The following is an 11,537-nucleotide window of genomic DNA, read 5'->3' as shown; positions in this document are numbered from 1 at the left end:
CTCTCTCTCTTCTTCTCTTCTTCCTCTCTCCCTCTTTTCCCTCTCTACCTTCCTTCTTCCTCTCTTCTCTCTCTCTCCACCCTCTCTTCTCCCTCTCTTCTCCCTCTCTTCACCCTCTCTTCTTCCTAAGTACCTCTCTTCTTCCTCTCTCCCTCTTTTCCCTCTCTACCTTCCTTCTTCCTCTCTTCTCTCTCTCTCCACCCTCTCTTCTCCCTCTCATCTTCCACTCTTCTTCCTCTCTTCTCCCTCTCATCTTCTGCTCTTCTTCCACTCTTCTTCCTCTCTTCTTCCTCTCTTCTCTCACTCTTCTCCCTCTCTTCTTCCTCTCTCTCCCTCTCTCCCTCTATTCTTCCTCTCTCTCTCTCTCTCTTCTCATCTGGGAGTCTCTCCAGCCAAAATAGAATAAAAACAAAACAAAAAAAGGGAGGCTGTTTTATTTCTGGCGTCTTCACTGAAGTGCTCTATCTGGTGATTTATGTGTTTTCCACTGTGTGCGTGTGCGTGTGTGTGTGTGTGTGTGTGTGCGTGTGTGTGTGTGTGTGTGTGTGTGCGTGTGTGTGTGTGTGTGCGTGTGCGTGTGTGTATTTCCAGTGCGTGACCGGGTCAGGACAAAGATGGAGAGAGACATCCTGGTGGAGGTCAACCATCCCTTCATCGTCAAACTGCACTACGGTGAGTCACCAGCTGAGGGTGTGTGTGTGTGTGAGAGGGTGTGTGTGTGTGTGTGTGTTTGTGTGAGGGTGTGTGTGTGTGTGTGTGACTGCTCTCAGCTCATCCGGTTTCTTTTCCTCCATCAGCCTTTCAGACGGAGGGGAAGCTCTACCTGATCCTGGACTTCCTCAGAGGAGGAGATCTCTTCACCCGCCTCTCCAAGGAGGTAAACTCCTCCTCTTCATCAGGAGAGAGAGAGAGAGAGAGAGAGAGAGAGAGAGAGAGAGAGAGAGAGAAGGGAGAGAGAGGGGAGAGAGAGAGAGAGAGAGAGAGAGGGGAGAGAGAGGGAGAGAGAGAGAGAGAGAGAGAGAGGGGAGAGAGAGGGATAAAGGGAGAGAGAGAGAGGGATAAAGGGAGAGAGAGGGGAGAGAGAGGGGAGAGAGAGGGAGAGAGAACAAATGTGTTCATCTGGAATTTATTTATTTATTCCTCTAGTTTCATTAAATTACACGCAGCACTAAACTCTTCTTTATTCCTCAAACATTTCTCTCTGTGCCTTTTTAAATAAACATGTATAATACATTTTATTTGACTTTACTTAGGTTTTTTAAGGTACTCAGAGCTTTAAAAGGTTCACACAGAAACAAGAGAACGATGTACGCCAGAGAGATGAGCTCATAACAGGAAGGAGCTAAACGTAAACACACTCAGCTGCAGCGCAGGATAACAGCACATTTAAATAAATGAGTTTTAAGTGCTGAATGACAGCCGACTGTTTATTCTACAAATAAAAAAAAAATACTTTCAACTCACGACCACAAAGTTGTAAAGTTTGTTCAGAATAAAACATTTAATGAGACATAGACGTCTTTAAGAGACGAACACAGAGCGCTGCCTCTCCATGTCTAGTTAGTCTGTGTCGTATTAGAACATTTGACCTCATAAACCAAGAGATATCACAACCGTAACACATGGAAAATGTTTATTTTTTAAATCTCATAGTGTCTTTAAAAATGTTTTTATCTGCAGGATTTTCTTCTATTTTCAAGCTGCGAAGTTTCTCCACAAAGATGGCAAAGTTTTTCATATATATGTATTAATATCTGTGTTTTTCACCTTGTATTTTTAATATATTTATTAATGAGTGTTTAAATATGTGCTTTAATGACCTGCGGCCGCGTTGCAGGTGATGTTCACTGAGGAGGACGTGAAGTTTTACCTGGCGGAGCTCGCGCTGGCCCTCGATCACCTGCACGGCCTGGGCATCATCTACAGGGACCTCAAGCCAGAGAAGTATGCACACACACACACACACACACACACACACACACACACACACACACACACACACACACACACACACACACACACACACACACACTAAATGTTTGCCTGCAGACTTTTCAAATATTTTTTTTCTTCTGTAATTTCAGCATTCTGCTCGATGAGGAGGGACACATCAAGCTGACCGGTGCGTAATATTGTGTGTGTGTGTGTGTGTGTGTGCGTGTGTGTGTGTGTGTGTGTGTGTGTGTGTGTGAGTGTGTGTGTGTCAGTAGTTGAGGTATTCTGATTATTTACTACAATAAAAGTACTAAAATACTAATACCACACAGTACAAATACTCTGTTATATAAAATGCTCCTTCAGTAAAAGTATGTCTGTCATTAAAATGTAGTTAAAGTATTTAAACTGTTGTTATAGTACTATTATATATTATATTATTATATTATTATTACTCATGCATGATTGTAATAGCTGGATTTTACTGATGTAGTTGGTTAAATTCATTTTGAACTTTTGACTATTGATTATTTTCATTATGTATTAATCTGTTGATTGTTTTCTTCAATAATTGATCGTTATTAACATTATAAAGACATTCAAATTACTAACTTTATTCCTAATAAATTGAATTGTTGATATTATCAAAAGGAAAAGCAGCAAATCTGCAACCATGAACGTTTTTGCATGAAAATTACAACGGTTACGGTTGATTAATGGATAAGTGTTTCAGTTGTACTTGTACTTGTACTTGTACTTGTACTTGTACAACATCATATTTCATGAACTCTGCATCTGTTTTGGGTGTAATAATCTTCATTTGTAACTAAATGCAGCGGAGCAGAAGTATGAAAATAAACTACCTGACTGAAGTACAAGTACCTGAAGCTTAGAGTAAATGTACACATTCCTCTTCTCAGACTTCGGCCTCAGCAAGGAGTCCATCGACCACGAGAACAAGGCGTACTCCTTCTGCGGCACGGTGGAGTACATGGCGCCCGAGGTGGTGAACCGGAGAGGACACACGCACAGCGCCGACTGGTGGTCCTACGGCGTGCTCATGGTGAGGAGATCTCAAGTGATCTGACTACGGCAGTGAGGCAGGAAGTAGATCCCAAGTGATCTGACTACAGCAGTGAGGCAGGAAGTAGATCCCAAGTGATCTGACTACGGCAGTGAGGCAGGAAGTAGATCCCAAGTGGTCTGACTACAGCAGTGAGGCAGGAAGTAGATCCCAAGTGATCTGACTACAGCAGTGAGGCAGGAAGTAGATCCCAAGCTCTTTAAAGTTTTATCACTTTACAAACTTGGGTTGAATATGACATCCTATATTTAAGTTCTGGATGAATAGAGATGTCACTGTTACTGTTATTTTTTTAAATATATATATATTTAATATTTAAAAAATGTAAATATATATTTTTCCGTTTCGGTTACTCTAATATTCAAGTCATAAATGGATCAGCAGTTTAGTTTTTAAGTTTAATACCTCTTTACATGGAGGTATGGAAAAGTACTAATGATAATACATATTTAAAAAAGAAATAAACAATAATAAAAAAGAGATAAAGGAATCAAATATAAAAATATTAAAATATTCAAAAAAGTCCAAATGAATAAATGAAACAAATTTCAATAAAAATAAAAATAATAATAATAAATAAAAATACTATTAACAGTAAAAAAAAATAAAAAAAATAAGTAAAGGATAAATGAGAAGATTAAGAAGATTTTTTCTCAAAGAAAAGGTATAATTAAAGAAGATAAGTTCTATTATTAAGGATGAAGATAAGTTCTATTATTAAGGATGAAGGAGGATGAAGGATGAAGATGAGTTATATTATTTATATATATATATATATATATTATTTACGTGTTTGTTGTCGTTCTGTCTCTCAGTTCGAGATGCTGACGGGAACGCTGCCGTTTCAAGGAAAAGACCGGAAAGAGACGATGACCATGATCCTCAAGTAAGACACTTTACACCGTCTGATCACTCCTCTTCCTCTCCCTCCACCAGGGAGGAAGAGGAGGACGAGGAGAGAGACGCTAGACATTACACCGTCCCGCTTCCCGCCGCCTCTCTCTCTCTCGGAGGATAAACGCTGAGCGGACTCTTCTGCAGAGCGCTGACCGCTGCTCGTCCTTCAGATTTCTCCCCGTTCGGACACTCGATCCGGACGGAGAAGAACTCATCTGCAGCCATTCCTGTTGTTTATTTATTCATCTGTTCTCAACACTCCTTTGTGTTTGTGTCGCTCAGGGCCAAGCTGGGAATGCCTCAGTTTCTGAGTTCGGAAGCTCAGAGTCTCCTCAGGAACCTCTTCAAGCGCAACCCGTCCAACAGATTAGGTAACGTGTGTTTGCACTTTCAGAGCAAGTTCATACAAACAAACAAACAAACAAACAAACAAAGTGCACGCCCAGATATTCTGCATCTGAAGTGTCTGGTCCTTCAGATAAACTGTTCATGAATCCATTAACTAACATGCAGCAGAGTCCTTTGATTCCTCATAGAACTGATGTGTCCACCAAATGTGGATTAATGCGCCGCTGAAAATAGTCCCCAACAGTCACTATTTCCTCCTGTTTGTTTGTTTGTTTGTTTGCAGGAGCTGGACCCGACAGCGTGGAGGAGATCAAGAGGCATCACTTCTTCAGCACCATCGACTGGAACGTACGTTTCATTTAATAAACTTCACTAGTTTAAAGTTACTGAGGAGCTTTTAGCTGAAAGTTATTATTAGTATCTTTAAGTAAAATGCTCAACAGTTTTAGTCCGTTATGTAATATTATTTAATATTATTTAATATTATTTAAGTGTTAACTTAATAATAATAACTTTATGGTTTTCTTCCGTGTAGAAACTTTTCCGCAGAGAGATTCCTCCTCCCTTCAAACCGGCTGCAGGACGACCTGACGACACTTTCTACTTCGACCCAGAGTTCACGGCGAAAACGCCCAGAGGTACCGACCTCCTCCTCCTCCTCTTCCTCCTCGCCCTCGTCCTCCTCCTCCTCTTCCTCCTTCTCCTCCTCTTCCTCCTCCTCCTCTTCCTCCTTCTCTTCCTCGTCCTCGTTCTCGTCCTCTTCCTCCTCCTCCTCCTCTTCCTCCTCCTCCTCCTCTTCCTCCTCCTCCTCCTCTTCCTCCTTCTCTTCCTCGTCCTCGTTCTCGTCCTCTTCCTCCTCCTCCTCGAGCCCCTTTTCCACCTCCTCCTCTTCTTCCTCCTCACATCTCCTCCTCCTCCTGTTCTTCCTCCTCCTCTTCCTCCTTACCTCCTCACATCTCCTCCACCCCCTCTTCCTCCTCCTCTTCTTCCTCCTCTTCCTCCCCTTCCTCCTCTTCCTCCTCCTTCACCCCCCTCCTCCTCCTCCTCCTCCTCCTCTTCCTCCACACTGAGCTAAACTACCTCCTGTATAAGTCAGACTCTTTATTTAAGGTGTTCATCATGTTGTGTCTCAGACTCTTTACTTAAGGTGTTCATCATGTTGTGTCTCAGACTCTTTATTTAAGGTGTTCATCATGTTGTGTCTCAGACTCTTTATTTAAGGTGTTCATCATGTTGTGTCTCAGACTCTTTATTTAAGGTGTTCATCATGTTGTGTCTCAGACTCTTTATTTAAGGTGTTCATCATGTTGTGTCTCAGACTCTTTATTTAAGGTGTTCATCATGTTGTGTCTCAGACTCTTTATTTAAGGCGTTCATCATGTTGTGTCTCAGACTCTTTATTTAAGGTGTTCATCATGTTGTGTCTCAGACTCTTTATTTAAGGGGTTCATCATGTTGTGTCTCAGACTCTTTATTTAAGGTGTTCATCATGTTGTGTCTCAGACTCTTTATTTAAGGGGTTCATCATGTTGTGTCTCAGACTCTTTACTTAAGGTGTTCATCATGTTGTGTCTCAGACTCTTTATTTAAGGTGTTCATCATGTTGTGTCTCAGACTCTTTATTTAAGGTGTTCATCATGTTGTGTCTCAGACTCTCCGGGCGTTCCTCCCAGTGCCAACGCTCACCAGCTGTTCAGAGGGTTCAGTTTCGTGGCCATAACCGAAGAGGACACGCAACCGATACCCAGCTCCATTGTCCAGGTACGTACCCACCAGGTATTATAACTGAACACGAACAGGCACAAATAATCAGATTTATAGGGTGAAACCTCTGTAAGTATATAGAAATATCCCCAAAACTACAAAATACTCTAAAAGACCATAATTTACTAAATGAAATCAAGACTTGAAACTAGAGATTGAGACATAAACTCATGTTCACAATCTTTACTGAGGGAATAAATACAGGCGGCGTCGCCCCCTGCTGGTCAGTGGAGAGACTGCACGTTTTAAGGCTTCACTTTTCAGAAGCGGAGCTTGAAAGGCTTCGAGCGCGAGGAGGCCTGAGTGGTTGTTGCCGGGAGCGACCATTAGGAGATCTGAGGCGGCCGATAAAAGCTTCCAGATCAGAAACATTGATCGTTCTGTCGTCGTCTGGGTCGAGACGACCTCCAGATGAAACCGCTCTGACCTCAGGAACACGCTGGAGGCGTGTTGATGTAACGTGTGCGTGGCCGTCTGTGTCTCTGCATGCAGCAGCTCCACAGAAGCACCTCCCAGTTCTCCGACGCCTACGAGATCAAAGAGGACATCGGCGTCGGCTCGTACTCCATCTGCAAGCGCGGCGTGCACAAAGGGACCGGCATGGAGTACGCCGTCAAGGTGACGACACGACCATGACGACGACCACGACCACCACGACCACCACGACCACCACGACCATGACGACCACCACGACCATGACGACCACCACGACCATGACGACCACCACGACAACGACCACGACCACCACGACCACAACGACCACAACGACCACAACGACCACCACGACCACCACGACCATGACGACCACCACGACCATGACGACCACCACGACAACGACCACGACCACCACGACCACAACGACCACAACGACCACCACGACCACCACGACCATGACGACCACCACGACAACGACCACGACCACCACGACCACCACGACCACAACGACCACAACGACCACCACGACCACGACGACCACGACGACCACGACCACCACGACCACGACCACCACGACCACGACCACCACGACCACCACGACCACAACGACCACAACGACCACCACGACCACGACCACCACGACCACAACGACCACAACGACCACCACGACCACAACGACCACCACGACCACGACGACCACGACGACCACCACGACCACAACGACCACCACGACCACGACGACCACAACAACCACCACGACCACAACGACCACAACGACCACCACGACCACCACGACCACCACGACCACCACGACAACGACCACGACCACCACGACCACCACGACCACGACCACCACGACCACGACGACCACGACGACCACGACGACCACGACAACCACGACGACCACGACCACCACGACGACCACAACGACCACCACGACCACGACGACCACCACGACCACCACGACCACGACGACCACAACGACCACGACGACCACCACGACCACCACGACCACAACGACCACAACGACCACCACGACCACCACGACCACGACGACCACAACAACCACCACGACCATCACGACCACGACGACCACAACAACCACCACGACGACCACAACAACCACCACGACCATCACGACCACGACGACCACAACAACCACCACGACGACCACGACGACCACCACGACCACCACGACCACGACGACCACAACAACCACCACGACCACCACGACCACGACGACCACAACAACCACCACGACCACAACAACCACCACGACCATCACGACCACAACAACCACCACGACCACGACGACCACAACAACCACCACGACCACCACGACCACAACAACCACCACGACCATCACGACCACAACAACCACCACGACCACGACGACCACAACAACCACCACGACCACCACGACCACGACGACCACCACGACCACGACGACCACCACGACCACCACGACCACGACGACCACAACGACCACCACGACCACGACGACCACCACGACCACCACGACCACCACGACCACGACGACCACAACAACCACCATGACCATCACGACCACGACGACCACAACAACCACCACGACGACCACAACAACCACCACGACCATCACGACCACGACGACCACAACAACCACCACGACGACCACGACGACCACCACGACCACCACGACCACGACGACCACAACAACCACCACGACCACCACGACCACGACGACCACAACAACCACCACGACCACAACAACCACCACGACCACAACAACCACCACGACCACGACGACCACAACAACCACCACGACCACCACGACCACAACAACCACCACGACCATCACGACCACAACAACCACCACGACCACGACGACCACAACAACCACCACGACCACCACGACCACAACAACCACCACGACCACGACGACCACAACGACCACCACGACCACCACGACCACGACGACCACAACAACCACCACGACCATCACGACCACGACGACCACAACAACCACCACGACGACCACAACAACCACCACGACCATCACGACCACGACGACCACAACAACCACCACGACGACCACGACGACCACCACGACCACCACGACCACGACGACCACAACAACCACCACGACCACCACGACCACGACGACCACAACAACCACCACGACCACAACAACCACCACGACCATCACGACCACAACAACCACCACGACCACGACGACCACAACAACCACCACGACCACCACGACCACAACAACCACCACGACCATCACGACCACAACAACCACCACGACCACGACGACCACAACAACCACCACGACCACCACGACCACGACGACCACCACGACCACGACGACCACCACGACCACCACGACCACGACGACCACAACGACCACCACGACCACGACGACCACCACGACCACCACGACCACCACGACCACGACGACCACAACAACCACCATGACCATCACGACCACGACGACCACAACAACCACCACGACGACCACAACAACCACCACGACCATCACGACCACGACGACCACAACAACCACCACGACGACCACAACAACCACCACGACCATCACGACCACGACGACCACAACAACCACCACGACGACCACGACGACCACCACGACCACCACGACCACGACGACCACAACAACCACCACGACCACCACGACCACGACGACCACAACAACCACCACGACCACAACAACCACCACGACCACAACAACCACCACGACCACGACGACCACAACAACCACCACGACCACCACGACCACAACAACCACCACGACCATCACGACCACAACAACCACCACGACCACGACGACCACAACAACCACCACGACCACCACGACCACAACAACCACCACGACCACGACGACCACAACAACCACCACGACCATCACGACCACAACAACCACCACGACCACGACCACCACAACGACCACCACGACAACGACCACGACCACCACGACCACCACGACCACGACCACCACGACCACCACGACCACCACGACGACCACGGACACAACGACCACGACCACGACGACCACCACGACCACAACGACCACGACGACCACGACGACCACAACGACCACCACGACCACGACGACCACGACGACCACCACGACCACCACGACCACCACGACCACGACGACCACAACAACCACCACGACGACCACAACAACCACCACGACCATCACGACCACGACGACCACAACAACCACCACGACGACCACAACAACCACCACGACCACCACGACCACGACCACCACGACCACGACGACCACAACAACCACCACGACGACCACAACAACCACCACGACCATCACGACCACAACAACCACCACGACCACGACGACCACAACAACCACCACGACCATCACGACCACAACAACCACCACGACCATCACGACCACAACAACCACCACGACCATCACGACCACAACAACCACCACGACCACGACCACCACAACGACCACCACGACCACAACAACCACCACGACCACGACCACCACAACGACCACGACGACCACGACCACCACGACAACGACCACGACCACCACGACCACCACGACCACGACCACCACATCGACGACGACGACCACGACCACGATGATGACGACCACGACGTGTTTTCATGTTTAGCTTTTAATGTGAACGCCGTTTTTTTTCTTCACAGATCATCAGCAAGTCCAAGAAAGACCCGACGGAGGAGGTGGAGATCCTGCTGAGATACGGACAACATCCCAACATCATCACCCTGAAGGACGTGAGTCACCTTGAAGCGACCTCTGGCTCTGTTGTGATGAGAAAACACTCTGAGCAGCTATTTTATTCTGAAAATCCACTTGTTATACCTATTATAGTTTTAGTTTAAGATTCAGTTTTATTCGTCCTCTCTGCTGCTGTGACACTTTTTATTTCCCTACATGAGATCAATAAAGTTAAATTATATCATAATATCACCGATATCAAAACCCAGACCCAATCATAGTCAGTCAATCAATCGATATTATTGGTTACCTGTGTGACCTTTAAACGAGTCTTTATTGTCATTATAAAACCATCTGTTGCATCTTTAACTCTCTGAACCAACAAGCGGTTTTCACTTTCAGGCGGTTTTCGTCTCTCTGTGGTCTTGTTTTTCAAAATAAAAGTCCCGCTCCTCTCTGGAAACAGAACTAGAACACGTCTTTAGTGCAGAATGACTCAGTTATTATGACATTAATCATAAACAAAGAAAAAACGCAAGTTGAATTTCTTTGATTGCTAAACAATGGAATCTATAAATCCAACATGTTTCTAATCAAAGTTTCTCTGATTTGTGGTCACATGACTGTTGAATAAGTCATGACGTCATAGTTTCAGTGAGGAGCTCAGAGTTTAATGTTTTTTATCTGATTAAAGTAAACGGTTTATTTGTGGCGACGTTGTAAATGAGACGCGTAGAATAACATATTTTTGATGAAATATCAACATTTTAAGCTTCGTTTCGGCTGCTTTTTCTGACAGAAGCGGTGATGTGTTCAATGACTGTCGGAAAGATGAACATCTAACACTCATGACAGCTACTTCAGCTTCTTGCTGTGATAAAGTTCTGCCGATTGTTTTCAGGTGTACGACGACGGCCGCTCGGTGTTCCTGGTGACGGAGCTGATGAAAGGAGGCGAGCTGCTCGACAAAATCCTGCGGCAGAAGTTTTTCTCCGAGCGAGAGGCCAGCGCCGTCCTCTACACCATCACCAAGACGGTGGAGTACCTGCACGTTCAGGGCGTAGGTTCAAATCCCACATCTCCACCCCTCACTGTCCACGGTGCTGGGATGCATTCAGCTTCATTCAGGAAGATGTTTTTGTTTATTTTATGCAGCGATGGTGAATTATTCTGGTGATGCGTTCAGGTCATCGGGTCATTTTTAGGAAAATACAGTATTGACGTTTATGTTTTGTGTAAGATTGACATATTTAGACTATTTATTCACGTTCTTATTCACATCTGAAGAATCTGTGAAGCTGTTTTTAATGCACACAATAATAACTATTATTACGGATAAAAAACAAACGGTATAAT

At 47.6% G+C, this 11,537-nt stretch overlaps 1 protein-coding gene across 2 annotated transcripts in view; it reads left to right on the top strand.

Moving 5' to 3' along the window:
* Positions 1-540: 540 nt before the first annotated feature.
* rps6ka3b (ribosomal protein S6 kinase, polypeptide 3b) overlaps positions 541-11,537 on the top strand; it is a 14,893-nt gene continuing 3,896 nt past the window's right edge. The window contains exons 1-13 of one of the 2 annotated variants that reach the window (XM_079234030.1): positions 541-672; positions 798-877; positions 1,838-1,944; positions 2,085-2,122; positions 2,856-2,998; positions 3,835-3,905; positions 4,199-4,287; positions 4,548-4,612; positions 4,800-4,902; positions 5,916-6,025; positions 6,524-6,646; positions 10,148-10,237; positions 11,083-11,241. In XM_079234030.1, the coding sequence (XP_079090156.1) occupies positions 615-672; positions 798-877; positions 1,838-1,944; positions 2,085-2,122; positions 2,856-2,998; positions 3,835-3,905; positions 4,199-4,287; positions 4,548-4,612; positions 4,800-4,902; positions 5,916-6,025; positions 6,524-6,646; positions 10,148-10,237; positions 11,083-11,241 (1,236 nt within the window). In that variant the 5' untranslated portion in view covers positions 541-614. Of the gene's footprint in view, positions 673-797; positions 878-1,837; positions 1,945-2,084; positions 2,123-2,855; positions 2,999-3,834; positions 3,906-4,198; positions 4,288-4,547; positions 4,613-4,799; positions 4,903-5,915; positions 6,026-6,520; positions 6,647-10,147; positions 10,238-11,082; positions 11,242-11,537 lie in introns of both variants that reach the window. The other variant, XM_079234029.1, reaches the window with a different exon arrangement.

The sequence above is a fragment of the Taurulus bubalis genome (assembly GCF_910589615.1).
Source record: "Taurulus bubalis genome assembly, chromosome: 18".
NCBI classification, from domain to species: Eukaryota; Metazoa; Chordata; class Actinopteri; order Perciformes; family Cottidae; genus Taurulus; species Taurulus bubalis.
The sequence above is the reverse complement of the archived record's forward strand: the minus strand, read 5'-3'. Positions and strand labels throughout refer to the sequence as shown.